General features: G+C 48.2%; 1 protein-coding gene across 12 annotated transcripts in view; it reads left to right on the forward strand.

Annotated features, from left to right (window-relative positions):
* The window catches only part of Dapk2 (death-associated protein kinase 2), a 119,007-nt gene that overhangs the window by 91,795 nt on the left and 9,116 nt on the right, over nucleotides 1-18,096 (forward strand). For 5 of the 12 annotated variants that reach the window (XM_087561140.1, XM_087561143.1, XM_087561142.1 and 2 more), the window contains 6 exons: nucleotides 1,312-1,441; nucleotides 5,085-5,133; nucleotides 5,765-5,791; nucleotides 9,586-9,738; nucleotides 10,707-10,752; nucleotides 12,050-17,984. In XM_087561140.1, coding sequence (XP_087417266.1) covers nucleotides 1,312-1,441; nucleotides 5,085-5,133; nucleotides 5,765-5,791; nucleotides 9,586-9,738; nucleotides 10,707-10,752; nucleotides 12,050-12,664 — 1,020 coding nt within the window. In that variant the 3' untranslated portion in view covers nucleotides 12,665-17,984. 12 annotated transcript variants of the gene reach the window in all.

The raw sequence follows: 18,096 nt of genomic DNA on the forward strand, positions 1-18,096 counted from the left end.
TTGTGTATGTTTCTTCCTCTTTCTCCTCTTCCTTTCTTCCTCCTCATCCTCGTCCTCCTAGTCTTCCTCCTTCTGTTGGAAGAGACTTAAGAGTAGCCGGAGCTGACCTCAAATGCACTTCACTCTTCCTCTTTATCATCCCAGGCACTAGAGTTTCAGGCAAGCAACCTGACACCTGCTTAGTGTAACATTTTCAAGGCTTATCTACATTGTAACAGAGATCAATAGTTAATTCCCTTTTACCTTTTCATTTGTTTCATTCCTCTTTATCATCAAATAGTATTCTTAGTGCCAATAAGGGTACTATTTCACACAAGTAAAATCCTTGGTTCAGTTCCCAGCCTGGAAAAAAGTAGGCTTTCCTATGTGAATATCATATACGGTATGTATATGAATCACTTTGTGTATCTTTTTATCAGTTTATGGGCATTTTCTGCTTTCTGGCTCTTGTGATACTGCTAGGAATGTTACATAAAGATTTTTGTATGGTTGAAGTTTTCAGGACAATCCAACTTAAATAAGACAGTCCTTGTGGGGTGATGGAAAGATGGCTAAGCGGATAGATCTGTCCGTTCCCTGTCTCTTCTCAGAGCTTGGATGGGAATGAAGAAGGCAGACCTCATGATCCTGTCCAGATACCCTGGAAGCTGGGAGAGGGATGGCAGGGTGGACTGTGAGGGTCTAGTCAGTCTCCTTTCCGCCAAGCCTGCCATTGTTGGGTCAGGCCAGCAGCTGTTTCAGGGCCGGAAATAGGTTGGGCAGCTGGTATTTTCCCTGGAAATCAGGTGCATTTTTCCTGTGTCCTGCCAAAAGCCAAAATTAGTTAAACACACAGAGAGAAGTTGGTCAGTCTCAGAGAAAGTCAACAGGAAGCTGACTGGCCAGAGGACAAGAGGGAGGTCAGAGAGTCAGTCAAGGCTAACGAGTCCTGTATAAACTCAGGGGAAGCTGTGTGCCCCTCTCACATCACAGGGAGGTGGCTTTGCTTATAGGAAAGGCTACATGCAGGATTGGTCTCATCTGACAGATGAGCAAGCAGGGAACCTCACTGAAGGATTCTTCCATTCAGAGACAGATGGGAAATTGGAGCCCCATTCTCTAGTTTTGCTGTCAGTACAGGGTTAGTGGAAACTGGTCTTTGACCCTCGGTCAAAGCTCACAGAAGACTTAGGACACAAAAACAAGAACTCTGCTGTTTTATTCCCTCTCTGGCCCCTTGCTAAGAGAGCAGGAACCCCACCCTAACCCCACAGGAAAACACAAAATAACACTTTAATTACTATCTTGCCTTCTTTCTGTTTTGTTCTGCAGCCAGAAAACATTATGTTGTTAGACAAGAATATCCCCATTCCACACATCAAGCTGATTGACTTTGGCTTGGCTCACGAAATAGAAGATGGAGTTGAATTTAAAAACATTTTTGGGACACCTGAATTTGTTGGTGAGTTTGGGGATTGTTTTTCTCTCCTTCTGAATGCCAATTGAAACTGGGGAGGGAGTTCAGACCTGAGTTCAAGGCCCAGAATCTGTGTAAGGAAGCCAAGGGTAGTTGTAATCCCAGAGCTAGAGAGGCACAGACAGGTAGAGACTGGTCTCAGTGGCCAGCCAGCTGAGCCTGCCTACTTGACAGGTTCCAGGCCGATGAAAGGCACTGTCTCAAAAACTAAGGCGGATTATATTGAAGGAGCAATAGCCAAGGTTGTCCTGTGGCCTGCAGGCACACACACACACACACACACACACACACACACACACACACACACACACACACAGAGGGGGGTGGTAGAGAAAGACAGAGAGACAGAGAGAAGGAGGGACAGAAATCTTAGGAACAATCCTGGGCTGAGGAATGATGCTTTGGGACACTTGCAAGAAACTGGAGTTGAGAAGGAATCCTCTTGGTAGGCCCTGGGTGAAGAGAAAGGCGTGGGCTTGGCTTTGACTGCCCAGTGGGACAGAGAGTAGCCAGGTGGGGCTAGAAGCCTTTGTAGAGTTAAACATTCCCAGACCTGGCCTCACCTTTTACTCTTGGAAGAGTTCCTTGTGCAGATTTAAAAAACACTTCCTGGGTCTTGGTTCCTCACATGACTCCTCTGTCTGGAGCAGCTTTTGATTTCTTGAAAAGGAAAGAGGGGGTCATCTGCCAGGTGCTAGATCCCCACCTGCCTCTCCCGAGGGAGAGCCTGGCCTTCACTCACATACTGCAGCAGTCAGCTCCGGCCGAGCTCTGGCCTTGATTCCTTTCCTCTTCCTCCCACCCTTTGCCCTAACCTTTCCTGTCCTACACACTAGATACTCTCCAGGGAACTGGTCCAGAGGTTTGGGGCTCATTAGAAAATACCTCTGCAGAGAAGAAAGGAACAAGAGTTGAGAATCAAACCATCATTTATCTTGTATGGGACTTGGAGTGTTTCAGAAATGGAGGGTGTGGTCTCCTCAAAAGGCAGCTTGAGTTATTTTCTCCACCAAGTACCTTGTTCTAGGCCAGACCCTGTGTCAAAAAAAAAAAAAAAAAAAAAAAGAAAGAAAGAAAAAAAAACAACAAAAAAACAAAAAACAAAAAACCCAACATCCACCCCCAACAACAGACAAAATATGAGAACTTTAGGGCTGTAGATGTGGCTCAGTGGCTAAAAGTCCATACTCTTTCAGAAGACCCCAATTCAGATCCTAGCACCCATGGTAGATGACTCATGATCATCTGTAACTCCAGCTCCAGAGTGTCCAAAACCCTCTTCTGCCTTTTGTGGGCACCTGTGCTCACACGTGCACACTTACCCACACATAGACGCACACATCTGTTTTGAAACTATTAAAAAAAAATCAGTGTGTAGTCATGTATGGCAGTCATCATTTTAGTAAGACGCAATGAAATTAATTTCCTAGGGCTGAGGAGACAGCATTGAGTAAAGTACTTGCCATGCCTGTGTGATCTCAGTTTGAATCCCCAGAACCCATGAGAGCCAGGTGTGGTACTGTGTGTCTACAATCTCAGAGTTTACAGCAAGATAAAAAGCAGACAGGAGAGTCCTCAGGAGGTAATGGGCCAAGCCTGGTATACATAGGGTGAACATGAGATGCACAGAGAGAGAGAGAGGGGGGGGGGAGGGAGAGAGGTGCAGACAGAGAGAGACAGAGAGAGAGACAGAGAGAGACAGAGAGAGAGAGAGAGGTGCAGACAGAGAGAGAGGGGGGACAGAGAGACAGAGAGAGACAGAGAGAGAGAGACAGAGAGAGAGAGACAGAGAGAGAGAGACAGAGAGACAGAGAGAGAGACGGGGTGGGGGTGAAGGAGAGGGAGGGGAGAGAGAGAGATGAATTCCTAGAGAAATGATCATAGTTTGGTTGTCAGAGTGGTGTCAGGTTGCCATGTGAGAATGACTTGGAGCTGGGCATGCTGGTCTACACCTTGTAATCCCAGTAATCGGGAGGTAGAGGCAGGAGGATCTGGAGTTCAAGGCTATGATAAGCTACACTGGGAATTTGAGTTCAGCCTGTACTGCATAAATCTTGTCTGAAAAACAAAGAGACGTCTCTAACTCAGGAATTTGAGACGGAGGCCAGCATGGGCTGCATAGTCAGATCTTGGCTCTCCAACTTGAAAAAAAAAAAAAGATTCTTGGCTGGATGGTGGTGGCTCACACCTTTAATCTCAGCACTTAGGAGGCAGAGGCAGGCATTCTGGGTTCAAGGCCAGCCTGTTCTACAGATCGAGTTTCAGGAGGACAGCTGAGGCTACACAGAGAAACCCTATCTCAACACCCCCCCCCGCTACACACACACCCCAAAACATTCTTTAAATATATATTCAAATTCTGCACCTCTCTTATTGGACTAGTCCATAGATTACTTGAGGTCCACACCTAATTTGAATATCATTAAAAAAAAAAGAACACACTTTCATGTGTCTTATCGGCAAAAATGGAAAAGAAAAGAAAGTAGCAGTGGTAAGAAGCAGAAACCATTCAAGCCTCTCTGAGAGGGACTGGGTGCAGACATACAACAGCTCAGCACATGGGCTAATACACAGTGGAGAAAACAGAAGTCCATGCAGGAAGCAAGCAGAAGCAATCAAGAGATACAGTACATCCTGGCACCATTTAAAAATAGCCAGGGAAAAAAGTCAAAGCCAGTATGGGGCGTCTGCGTGTTGAAGGAGGAGATGTAGGGGAGAGGACAGCAGACAGCCTGTAGATGCTGTGATTTAGACATTATTCTGGGTGTAGAGCTCATCTATCCCGTGCTCCCCTTCTTGCCTTAGCAGTTATCAAGGCTCCCTTTTTCTCTCATGAGGTACCGCCTTTATAATGTCTCCATTACCACGTGCTTACAAGTCACAGTCAGAGTGAGCATGAAACCGAAGGTTGGCTTTCTGGGGCCTCTGTGCTCTCGGGGCATCTCACGGTCCTCTTGTCTCTTTGGCGGAATCTTCTCTCACACTCTATACTGTCTCTTGGTCGCTCACTGTATCTTTGGCTCAGTTCCTACTGCCACGTTTTCCTACTTCCTCTTCCTTTGTACCTTCCTTTTCCTTCCTCATCATGGCTTGTTCATGAGAGGTTCTCCCAGCTTAGCAAGAAACTCATGTCTTACCCTGTCTGGGCTACTGCAACCAAACATCTAAAACCTATTGACCAAAGATCCGGTGGTAGTGAGTCCCACATGATGGTGCCAGTGGGCCTGGTGTCTGGTGAGGGACCTTGTCACAGATACCATTGTCTTCCTCTATTCTCATGTGGGAACATGCTCTCTGGAGCCTTTATGAAGGCCTCACTTTATTCTGGAAGGTTTACTATCCTGAACTAATCTACTGTAAGGCCCTGTTGTTATTGTTGGTTTTCTTTTTTTCATTGCCCAAGAGTTAGATTTCAACATAGACTTCCTGTAGAAACTCCCACAGTCCTTAGCAACCTGTTTCCTCAGCATTCTTACATCCAGATTATTCCCACCCACTGTTCTAATATTCCTTTCTCACTATTGGAGACTCAGGATGGAGACGATAGGCACCAAACACTGTAGAATTCCCTAGAACCATCTCCTCTCATCTCTATTCCCTCTTGACGCTTAAACATGACTTCTTTCAGCTCCAGAAATCGTGAACTATGAGCCACTGGGACTGGAGGCAGACATGTGGTAAGTGGTGGCCCGGGATCCTTCCAGGGGCAGAAGGCCCCAGCCCCTGTTTTAGATGGCATGCCCTTCAGTGTTTAAACCCTTAGTCTCCGGGAGCAGTAGCTGTGCAGCCAGCCCGAAGGCAGTGTCAGCGGGAGAGGGGCTGGGGCAAATGCAGGCTTATCCTGGGTCAGCCTCAACTGGGGTCTCAAAAGCAGTTAAGTTAGCTCCATTGGTCCATCCATCAGCCGTTCCACGAGAGCATTCTATGTCCTAGGCCTGTGCTGGCCTAGTAATTCTGCTGTGATAAATTCTTTACTTGTTTTGTTTGACCACTGCTTTACAGTTGGTGCGGCTCCTGACCCCGCCCTCGGTCCTGTGAGGTTGTTTCTTATTCTTGAGTGTCCTCAGTATATAAGGAAAGGGGGCTCAGTGGTTAAGGGACACGCCTCGAGGACTGCGTCTGCAAATTCAGAAGTCAGACCCTGACTTTGGGTCCTTGACTCAGTGTGCAGAGAGTGAGGATCCTAAATGCGTTCTGTCTGTTGCAGAGTGGGATAGGGAGGGGCAGGACTTGAGATGGCATTCAGAGGCCACCTGGGGGAAGCGAGTGACCCCCTGGAGGGCCTGACACAGCCACTCTTCTTTACAGGAGCATCGGAGTCATCACCTACATCCTGTGAGTATTTCCAGCTTAGGGCTGAAGCCCTGCTCAGCTTTAGGAAGAGGGAGAGGGGGCAGGGGGGCATCGATAGATGTGTTACATCCACACAGCTTCTGAGGCCAAGCGCTCTGAGCTCCACTTCCTGCACTTGAGCAGGGTTAGTGTGAGAGAGCTGCCCACCCTCCTACACAGGTCACGTCTAAATTTCTTGGCGGTAAGCTCTGGCCGCTCTGCTCAGCCTTTGGCTGAGATCTTTACTTCACCAGAAGCCTTGTGACAGCCCCGAGGATGCCTGCACGTGCCCTCTCTCCTCTCTTCTCATCTCTAGGTCACTTTCCCTCCCTCTCACACTTTCCTCCCCCCTTTTTCCCCCTTTCTTGCCCCCTTGTATCCAGTGGCTTAAGCCAAGATTTCCTGTGTAGGGTTTTGTTTGTTTTGTGGACGTCACGTGGGGCAGGATACCAGTGCTGTCTCTTTCTGTCTCTGTGGCCGTGGACAGGTATTTAACCTTTGGACCTGTTTTTCTTATCAGAAAAAATAGGAACTACAGACTCTCTGCCATAGGAAGTAGGGTGGGAACAGCCACTGTGGACACATTTCCTAGGTTCGGTTTTGGCACACAGGGCAAGCTGGTAGATACTCAGTCCCCAGTGCTTCCAAGAGGTTGCCCTTGGTAGCTCACATGGAGAATGCCATTTTCATGGCATTTTTGGGGAGGTGAAAGTCAGCCCTTGGCCAGGGCCAGTGTTCCACCGCCAGGGATTGTTCCCAGCAGTGTAGGCTGGGAACTACACTGTGACTCCTGCAGTACAGCTGAGGCCCTCAACTCTGCAAGCCTTTTAATACCTACCCTGGCCCAGACCCCACCCACATCCATTAAGTCAGAATCACTAGGGTAGGGCCATGGCCTCAGTGCCTTTTTAACCACCTAGCTGGATCGGACGCAAAGTGAACAGCCATTTCTCTGTACTCACAGAGCCAGGGAGCTTGTTGCCTATTTTTTTTCTTAAATCTTGGGTTTCTTTAGAATTCTAGTTTTCATATTGAACTATTAAGGAATTCTACGGCACACACAGTGTTCTTATGACTCCTTGACCTTGATGAGACTTATTTTATTTTGTGTTACTTTTCTTGTTTTGTTTTACTGTGTAGCCCTTTGATTATTTATTTTTGTGGTACGAGGAGTTTGAAACTAGAGTAATTGGACGTAAGCCAGGCAAATGTACTACTGCTGAATTATATCCCTGGAATTCCTTAATTATTTCTTCTTCTTCCCCTTCCCCTTCTCTCCTTCCCCTTCCCCTTCTCTCCTTCCCCTTCCCCTTCTTCTCTTCTTATTCTTATTCTTCAATCTTATTCTTACTCTTCCTTTTCCTTTTCTTTTCTTTTCTTTTTTTTTAGAGACTTGGGACTCATAGAAGGTTATTATGTTCTGTGACAGAGACACACTCGATTGCACAGGCTAGCCTTGGGCTTGTGATATTCCTGCCTCAGTTTTCCCCACAAGCTGGGATTATAGACCTCGTGTCTATTGCCTAGACAGTGGTGGCACACGCCTTTATTCCCAGTACTCAGGAGGCAGAGGCAGGTAGATCTCTGTGAGTTCAAGGCCAGCCTGGTCTACAGAGTGAGTTCCAGGACAGCCAGGGCTATGCAGAGAAGCCCTGTCTCTAAAAACAAAACAAAAACAAAACAAAAAGAAAGGAAACTTGTTCTGTCAGAAGTACTCTGTGCAAGCACTCAGGATACTGACATGGATGAGAGTTGGATTTGCTTGTCCTGGACTCTGTGTCTGTGGGAGATACGACCCTGTGGGAGCATGGTTACACTGGAGTTTTGAACACATTTCTGTGGAACAGAGAAGGAGATGAACAGATCTACCTGTCTAGGTAGATGTATTTGAACTAGTAGCTGTTAGCATTCTAAGCTCCACTCCCACAGTTACCTGGCAACAGCCAGGTATGCCTGACACTATAAAAGGGGCTGCTTGCCCGTCCTCTCTCTCTTGCTCTTGCTCTCTTCCCTCTTTGTCCCTTCTCTCCCCATTCCCTTCCCCCCCTTCTCTCCACAAGCTCATGGCCGGCCTCTACTCCTCTATTCTCTCTCTCTCTCTCTCTCTCTCTCTCTCTCTCTCTCTCTCTCTCTCTCTCTCTGCCTTTCTTTGCCCTACTACCCTCTTAACTCCCCTCCCCATGCACTGAATAAACTCTATTCTATACTATACTGTCATGTGGCTGGTCCTTCAGGGGGAAGGGATGTCTCATCATGGACCCGCGGAGGCACCCCCTTTCCTCATACTTTACCACACCTCCATAGAACATAATCCCCCCTCTCTTTATCTTTTTATAAACACATCAGTAGCTATAGAATGGACTGGATTCCCCCAGGTAGGAGAGAAGAGATGAGGGAGGACACAGCACACGTGGCATAGACCAATTTCTGGCCTTATGGAAACGGGAGACTTAGGACTCATAGAGGGTTATTATGTTTTATCCATGCCATAAATAATGATTTATTTCTATCTAGAACCACTAGTATGGATCAGAGTTATACAAAGCATCTTATCTATTTCTTATGGTGCTCTGGACTGGTCCCAAAGACTTTATACATGCTAGGCAAGTGCTCTACCCATGAAATACATCCATATTCACGGACTGTTTGTTTGTTCGTTCTTGAGATGGGGTCTCACTATGCAGTTCTGGCTAGCCTAGAACTCTCTATGTATACCACACTAGCTTTAAATTCATACAGATTCTTCCCCTGCCTCTGCTTTCTAAGTGAGTGCTGGGATTAAGAGTGTGCACCATTCCGCCCAGTCTTCCTTTGATCTTTTAAGATATAGACTCTAAGTAGCTCAGGCTGGCCTTAAAGTCTCTTCCTCCTGCCTCTGTCTGCCAAGCGCTGGGATAACAGGCATTCACTGCCACAGCTCCCTGCCCGGTGTGTTTTGCACACATTAGTTCTTCAAGTCAATCATGTGCAGCATGGGTGGGGGCTGTTTCTGTCTTCATTTTAAATGAGGAGCCAGCGTCTTGGAAAGGTAGAGGACTTTTCTCAGTTTACAGTTAATGAGTGGCAGAAGTGGATTTAAACTCAGAGTGTCAGAGTTTCCCAGTGCACCTTGCTGTTCCCCAGTGCTAAGAAAGCAGTGACAGGGACAGGAATGACTACCACGAGCTGTCTGCTAGATAGAAACAGACTTTCAGCCGAGTGAGAGAATGTGTTAAGGGAGCAGAAATGAAATCCGAAGTGACTCCCAGCACAGCTAATTGGTAAGATGACGTGGTTAATCAAGGTGGGTGGTGCATGGATGGGGTGCGTGCATCTTAAGGGCGTATCTGCGTAGAGGTACCCAGTGCTCAAGGGGAATTCGAATCAAGAGTTGGTGCTTCAGGAGGTCATTGTATGGCATGGCCTCATCCAGCCCCATGGGGACGAAATGTTTTCACGCCTTCTCAAGCTTTGTTCCCTCAGTCTGGAAGTTCTTCCTGGAGCCATTCTAACTGCTGACAGCCTATTCATTCTTTAAGATCAGCCACCCCGTGAAAGCTGCAACGCCCCTACCTCCCTGAGCTCCCCGGGTTCTTTGTTTGGCTCCTTACTGCACTTTACTTTGTTCTACCAAGGGCTGTTTCTCTTCTTTTAGCTTGAGAGTCCCTTAAACACAGTCTCCCTGAGTCAGGTACTCAGTGGGAGGTTCAGAAAGTGAGTTGGCTTAGACAGCACTGAGAAATCAACTGTTTGGTTGCCTGGAGAGAACGGGCTGGGCCTTTCCCTCAGTTCCACGGTTCCTTCTCTGTTGTCCTCAGTCTAAGTGGAGCATCCCCCTTCCTGGGAGACACAAAGCAAGAAACCCTGGCAAACATCACTGCTGTGAGTTACGACTTTGACGAGGAATTCTTCAGCCAGACCAGTGAGCTGGCCAAGGACTTCATTCGGAAGCTTCTTGTGAAGGAGACCCGGTAAGCGGATACAGTCTGGTTTCTCAGGTGCACATTCTTTCCCGTGGCCTTTCAAAGGCGTGCCAGCCCGCCCTCGCTCTGCCGTCTGGGTCATGTAGTCCAGTCTGGTCAGGTGCCGAGATGTGTCCCTGGCCGTGACTAGGTGCGCATCCTGACATCTTGGTTTTGTGCCTTCATCTTCTGCCAGAGTGCAGATGACCCTGTCTGCACGAGCACGCACGCTTATATGCTTGCACGCGTGTGTATTTGGATATCAGTGTAGCGTCTTCCCTAAACATATGCAGGATTCTGATTTGAAAGGTAGACTATGAACATTTTGAAGCGTATTCAAGCTGAGAGTGGAGGCAGAGCAGGCCCAGAGAGGTCAGAATAGTGGGAGAGATGAGACATACAAATCCTACCTCTCCTTCAGCGGCCCTGTTGAGCCAGGAAGCTGTAAGGCCAAAGAAGGGGGATGGGCAAGAATCGGTGAGCTATGATTATCTGTGTGAGCATCAGAGAAGGGGCCTGGATGGGCAGGGGACAGGTCCTCAGGCCAGGGCTATGTCCTCTGACTTTCACAGACTTCAGAGAGAATCAGAGCGGGGTCCTGTGGCATGCAGAAGGGTTGGGGCTCAACCTACCTGAATGTTGAGCAGTAGAGGACAGAGGAGAGAGCTGGGAGGAAAACATCACAATGGACACCAGAGACTTGGCCCTGGAGAGCTGGCTTTCAGGGGGGTCTGGAAGCTCAGTAGAGGGTGGCGATTAGATCCTCCAGTGTGGAAACTGAAGTTGAGGGCCTGGGTAGTAAGGGTTCTGTCTGGATCCTTTCCCCAAGAGTATTGGAAATGCAGTCTGTTTTCAGCCACCTCTGTGCTTGTCCTGCTTTGATGGTGCAGCCAAAGGATGTCAAAGAGGTGGGACACTGAGTGCTGCTCCTGGAAGTGTCCTCAGGGGTCATTTCTGTTTCCTCGTTCTCATTGCAGGAAACGGCTTACCATCCAAGAGGCTCTCAGGCATCCCTGGATCATGGTAAGGGCATGGTATTGAGCTCCAGTGAGCAGGAGGTCCCTCTTCTGCCACCAGGGCTGGCTGTGGCAGGCAGATACAAACAGCTGTTAGGAGGCCTTTGCTTGATCTCGGGTACTCGTCAAGGGTCCTCAGAGGGCCTGGGCTTGTTATGCTGGCTCCGTACTAGAGCGCTTGCCTCACACGCATGAGGCTGTGCAGTCCATCAAGAGCACCACAAAAACAGACAAAAGTGAGTAAATTAGGGTTATGCCATCTGAAGCTTGCATTTTGTGGGTTCAGAGAGCCAGTGCAGCACCGCAGATGTCACTTGAGACGCTTTTTTTTAAATCAAATGTAGTTTACTGGGAGTCATCTCGCTGTCCCTTTTTACACAGAAGTCCGGTTGTAGACAGATCTCAGGCCACTAGAACTTTGTAATCAGGTGGATTTCTTTTTCTGACTACCAGGCTCTCACTACAGGATGAAATGAAAGCCAATCACTTTTATAGGTGCTGTGTGGCTTCGGGAATTTGGTCCTGAGACAGAGATCTGATATGGAAGGGAACCCGAAACTCTGTTAGGACAATTCTGTCCCCTGTTGGAGGGTCAGGGCAGAAAGTGAATTCCCGTCTAACTCTGCTTGTAGTGGGGGCCCACTGGTTTTCAGTCTTGATGTTGGTGTGAAGAGGGTACTGGAAATGGCGGGTACTGGAGCAAGGCCCAGCCCTGGTTCTGTGGGCTGATAAGCTGAACACTCTCTGGACTCCATTAATATTATTCACTGGGAAGGCCCATTGGAATGATCTCAGTGTGGATGAGAAGGGTAGAGGCCTATAGATAATAGTTCAAGTTCATTTACTCCTTGGAGGATAGGGAAGGGCAATAATCTTCCAGGTTGGGATGTGCTTATGGCCCAAAGCTAGAGAGCCCCTTGGGCTCTTTTCTACTGAGCATGCTGATATCCTCAGCCTTCCTCTGCCCACCATAGCCTGCATGTTTCAGCCCTTGAGTGGATGTTTGCAGAGCCTCTGCTTGTCTATGTGAGCTGCTATTAAATTCTATGTGCGTAGACCCTCTCTAATGGTCATAGAGCTCTCTGACCTGAAGTGAGCATGCAGGCAGTACTCCTACGTCCCTCAGTGTCTCTTGCTGTGTGTGGGAGGCAGTGCTAGCCTCACCCTGGCTCTTCCTACCATGTCTTGAAACGAGCAGTGAATGCCAAAGAGGCCGTGTGTGTGCCTTCTGCCTGCAACTCGGACTGCCCTGTGGAACACATAGTATGTTAATATTCTGGTTCTTCTGTCTGAACACCTACTAGTCAAAAGGAGAAGCCAGCGTCCCTGAGCAGTGGAAGACACAACCTGCCCAGCTGAAGACCAAACGCCTAAGAGAGTATACCCTCAAATGCCACTCCAGCATGCCCCCCAACAACACTTATGTCAACTTTGAACGTTTTGCTCACGTAGTAGAGGATGTGGCTCGGGTAGACGAGGGATGCCATGCCCTCGCAGGAGCCCATGATACCCTGCAGGATGATGTGGAGTCTTTGGTCTCCATCTACAATGAGAAGGAGGCTTGGTACCGAGAGGAGAACGAGAATGCCCGTCATAACCTGTCCCAGCTCAAGTATGAGTTCCGCAAGGTGGAGTCCCTGAAGAAGCTTCTGAGAGAAGACATCCAGGCCGCAGGGGCCAGCCTTGGAGGTGTGGCCAGGAAGCTAGACCATCTGCAGGTGCAGTTTGAGACTCTGAGGCAGCAGCTGTCAGCAGACATTCAGTGGATGCAGGAAATGGCGGGCATACTCCAGCTGGAGAGTGGGAACACTGACGGCCACGCCTTGGGCTCCGTGTTCCACCGGGACACCAGTGAGTCCCTACCAGAGCTGCTCAACAGATCACACACGGAGGGGATCCTGGCCGGCTTGAATCTCTGAGCACCAGGATCTAGTCAGTAGTGCATTCCCAGGGTTTTGTAGAAGCATGCTGTCTTCCCCTCTGCTGGTGCATCTAGCTGGAAGTGTCGTGCAGGGTGTGTGTTTGCAGCCTTCACTGCCTCTAGAGTTCCCCAGCCACTGGGGTCTTAGTTAGTTAGTGGACCTACTCCGCACCTCCCTCACCAGCCTAGTTTTCTGAGAGAGTGCTGGCAAAGCAGCTGAGCTGTGGAAACGATGAGAAAACCTATCCCCTCAGCATGCCCTTCTCTGGGGGTATCTTCCGGGCCCCAGGAAATGCTGTATAACTGGGTAATGATGACGGATTGGCTCATCTCTCACATTCCACATGCATGGTGTCTGAGCGAAGATCTTGGATGGACATAGCTAGCATAACTTGCTCAGCAGTACCTTCCTGTTACAGAGTCAGGGCCTTATAGTACACAGAAAATGTTAAGTTCCTTTTGAGTTGTCTTCTCACTCATTGGGTTTTATGACTGTGACCTTACTGGATGCTTAAGGAACTCTAAGGGGCTGGGATATAGGTCAGTTTCTAGAGTGCTTGCCCAGCATCCACAGAGCCCTGGGTTTGATGCCCTGCATAGCATGAAGTAGGCTCGGTGATACATACTTCTATTCCTGGGATTTAAGAGGAGTCAGAAGGATCGAGAGTTCAGAGTCATCTCTGACTATATATTGAGTTTGAGTTAAAGGCCAGCCTAGGCTATATGACACCCTGTCTTGGGGTGGGTCAGGGCTCTGTGAGCGGAGAATAAGGACAGTATTATTACTGTTCATTTCCCATAACTGATGAAGAAGTTGACACAGAGATGGAGAATTGGCATAGGAGCGTTCACAGCCAGTTGCCTTCCCAGGGTGTTCATCTTTGAGGTGCGATATGGAGGAAGAAGTTTAGTGAGGTTTAGCTGTAAATATCCATCTTGATATTAGAGTTCAGATCCCAGAGGCTAAGGGTCTGACTTTATATTGAGGATGAAGACAAGAGACATACAACAAGGATGTATTTATTCCTGTATAGTAGGCCAGTGGGCCTTGAAGCCTGGCAAACCCCAGAGAGCTTTGAGAAGCACGGGGCTCATTGGTCTCTTCTAGCTCCCAAACTTCATAGCGTGATGTCATCTCCCCTTCCTAGGAGGAAGGCCAATGCATCCATGCAGACAGCACATAGACTATGGACCTTGGACCCCACATGGAACTAAAAGCTTGGGACTAGGGGCCAACTGCATCACTTCAAGTACCTCCATAGCCTCACAAAATACCCAGAGATATTATCCCCAGGTTAGGGAGGAAACCAAGAAAGAATGTGACTTGTCCTGTGTCACATTAGTGATAACAATGGGAGCCTTCTGGTGAGTCTGTCACTCTTCCTGATTTCCTTAACTACGTGGACTTTAGGAATTGATTCTGTGCTTGAGGAAGTGGATGGGACCCAAGCTCATCCATCCATTCAGACATAGTTAGCAGGCACCTGCCAGTTTCAAAAAAGTTGACTCGAGTCTGGGGATGTGATGTTATGTAACATCAAGTCAGTTTTCCTTGGAGTTCTCAGTTAAATGATAGATTCTAGCATTACTCAAGAATTATACAAATGAAGAACTCCAGCTGGTTCCTATGCTGTGAAAGAGAAGGGGGCAACATTGTAAGGCCTGGAGAGAGAGATGGAGGGAGGAAGGGAGGGGTGTAGAGATAGATACATGATAGCTAGATAATTGGGTTGATCTGCTTAGGCAACTATGTATGGAGGACATGGGCTGTGGCCAACTAAGCAAACCTGGGAGAGAGCTGTCCCCTGTAGACTGTCATGCCATGTAGACTGTGATGATGAGAAGGGAATGAAAGGAAAATCAAAATAGAGAGAATGGTATGTACACTGTAGAGACCAGGTGTGTACACTGTAGAGAGCAGGTGTGTACACTGTAGAGAGCAGGTATGTACACTGTAGAGAGCAGGTATGTACACTGTAGAGAGCAGGTGTGTACACTGTAGAGAGCAGGTGTGTACACTGTAGAGAGCAGGTATGTACACTGTAGAGAGCAGGTGTGTACACTGTAGAGAGCAGGTATGTACACTGTAGAGAGCAGGTGTGTACACTGTAGAGAGCAGGTGTGTACACTGTAGAGAGCAGGTGTGTACACTGTACAGAGCAGGTGTGTACACTGTAGAGAGCAGGTGTGTACACTGTAGAGGGCAGGTGTGTACACTGTAGAGAGCAGGTATATATACTGTAGAGCGAGCTGAGGAAGAGCAGAACCAGCAAGGCCTGTTGAGTTCTACCTTTGCTCCCAGGGTCACCAGAAGCCATTAACAGGTCCTGGGCTAGTGTTGAAGTAGAAATTCTCAGCAGGCAGCACAGACTAGATTTTGATCTAATAAACTCATTCTCTAGAATCCTTTTTTAAAATTAGCAAGCTGGATCATTTAAGGTATCACATATAATAACTGAAATAGAAACTATTTTAATCAAGTATAAGAAACCACAATTTTAAGATGCATGGTTATTTCACGGACAATTAAGGAAGAAAAGCATCCTATCATGGGCAGTCTTGTAGGAGATGCACAGGGAGAGGGCAAACAAGAGACAGCACCACCACGCAGAAGAGGGTGCAAACACACCCGGCTCAACTTTGACCCTAGGTAGAGACAGTAAAACGTGGAGGAGGAGGCCTGGCTACATTTGCAACATTGCTCTCTGGGTTTGGGCCACATTGGTGTGAACCAGAAGAACTTCAAGCATGGACTGCTGTGGCCCACAGTCGAAGGCTGGGTGACCCCACCTGACTCACTGAGGCTGTGCAGTCCACTCTCCCAATGACCTGCCTCACTTCAGGCCCACAGTGCTGAGATGCCGTGTTGACTGGGAGTTTGACGATGATGGCTGTGGTTTGACGTTGCACATCCAGGGATGAAGGAAAGGCTGCAGAACCCTGTGCCTGACGCTAAAGACAAATGACTCCACAGATGCTTCCAAGTCCCATGTGCCCTGTTCACATACGTGTTTGGTACAAGACACCATGGATATTAAAGGTCCTTTTGGGTGTATCAACAGACCCTGACATTTACATTGGGTTTCCTAAAAAGAGAACGGCCATGGGTGCAAGATGCTGGATGAACCTTCTCTGAAGGCCAAAGTAAATGCAAGAAGATTTAAGTGATGGCCATGATTTGATTAGGGAGGATGGGAAGGGAGAGAGAGAGCTGGTTTTCTTGTGTTTGTGGAATCTACTACTCTGTTCATGCTGAAAGGGTCCTCGGAGGGGAGCTCCCCAGAACTCTCCCTGTACAGCAGTTTGTGGGATGGCACTTATCCAAGGTCACACAGCTGGTCAGCCTCTGGCCTGGCTCAGAGCCATAGTGGTTTCCTTCCTTGCAGTGAAATTTTCCTCTGTGTTCAGGGCTGGTCATAAGTACAGTGCCTCCTTACCTGTTTCTTTTTTTTTTTTTTTTTTTCTTTTTTTCGGAGCTGGGGACCGAACCCAGGGCCTTGCGTTTGCTAGGCAAGCGCTCTACCACTGAGCTAAATCCCCAACCCTCCTTACCTGTTTCATAACCGGAGTCTTAACTGGACAAAGACAAAGTTAACTACGAAAAGAGCCCAGAGACTTTCAGGGAACTTAGAGGAGACTGTGACCTTCCTATGTCACGACACACAAACTCCTTTCTCCTAAGGTATCACAACCTGATGCGCCGGGGTAACTGAGGAGACCCGGGAAAGGAGTGCAGTCAGTGAACCTGCTTGCTCCTTATGGGCACACGGATGGCATTTTAATAGCCACCTAGAGCACAGGGCTGTCACGGCAGGATGGGGGATAGGGAGTGGAGTGCTTCACCAGGACCTAGAGGAAGGGAGCTGGGAACAGGGAGCAGCTCACTGATTTGAGTCTCTGTCACCCTGGGATACTTACATACGGGGGTACAAATATGTGTATAGGTACATTTTATACATATGTATATGCCTGTGGAAGCCAGTGGTCAACCTTGATTGTCATTTCTCTGGAGCTATCTTCCGTGGCTTATTTTCAAGAGAGAGTCTCTGGCTGTGTAGCCCTGGCAGACCTGAGACTCATGATGCAGACCAGGTTGGCCTCCAGTAGAGATCTACCCCTCTGTGTTAGGATCCAAGTCATGTGCCACCACTCCCAGCTTAGCCACCTTGCTTTTTGAGACCTCATAGGGACCACATAGACCAGGCTGGCTGGCCACTGAGCCCTAGGGATCTGCTTCATTTGACCTCCAAGGCACTGGGGATACAAGTGCACACCACTGAGCCTGGCCTTTTACCTGGGGATCAATCGCAGGTCCTCATGTTAGTGCAATCAGCGCTTTGCTGGCTAAGATATCCCCCAGACCCTCACGAAAGATTTTTAATTTACCAGACTTTAAATTAAAGCTTGGCTTCGTGCTCAGTTCAAACATCATTTAGGCTGTCAGGAGGGCAGGGAAAGTGTATAACATATCCCCGAAAATCAGTTCCTAAGGAAGTTGGGAGGCAGGTCCTTGGGCAGGAAGCTGTCCTAGCCTGAAGCAGATACAACTATGGCTGCCCTGTGTGTGTCGGGAAGGGCAGCCACACTCGGCAGTGGATGGTTGTGCAGATTCTGAAGACTCATGAGAAAGAGTTGGAGCAGAGCAGAGGGAATGATCACAGTGTGAAGAGCAGAGACTCCTCCTCTGCTTCTCCTCCTGAGGCGACGATGACAGGGGTAGCTTCCCTTCTCACAGCCCAGTCAGAGGTTGCTGTGTGCCCGGATATAACCGTTTCATCACTGTCAAATCTTCTAGAAATGTCTGTGGAGCTGAATGGCTTTTCTCCTTTGTGAACTTCTTGGCCTGTGGGGACGGTTCTTGCCCTGGAGACTAAAACTAGTGGTGGGCATGTTGGAGTTGCAAAGGGGCCGGTTCAGTTGAACAAACACCCATTGTGTTCTGGTTCTAGGGGGAGGTGACAGATGAGGTCATGAAAACCCTGAATGAGAGGTTGATAGGGAGAGATATTTTCTTTAATGATGTAGTCACTGGTAAACCTATCCAGGCTCATGTGAACAGCCTCATGCGTCTCACTGGGACACACACACACTCACGCTCACACACTCACACACACACACACACACACACACACACACACACACACGAGGGGCTCTAGTTAGAAAGTGGAAGGGGATTAGTAAAAGAGTGGAGAAGGATTAATGGGGTGTGTATGTGTGTGTGAATGTGATTGGAAATACATTATGTTCATGTCTGAAAATGTCATAATGAAATCCTTTACTACAAATAATGTATGCTAATAAAAATATTTAAAAATTTACCTCAGAGTGGAAAAAAGATTCAGTATCAGGCCAATGGGATCCAATCAAGCAGGAGGTAGGAGAGGCTTGGTAAGTTATCAGTTAGACCAGTGGTTCTCAACCTTCCTAATG

The sequence above is a fragment of the Rattus norvegicus genome, chromosome 8, assembly GCF_021556685.1.
Source record: "Rattus norvegicus strain SHRSP/BbbUtx chromosome 8, alternate assembly SHRSP_T2T, whole genome shotgun sequence".
NCBI lineage: Eukaryota > Metazoa > Chordata > Mammalia > Rodentia > Muridae > Rattus > Rattus norvegicus.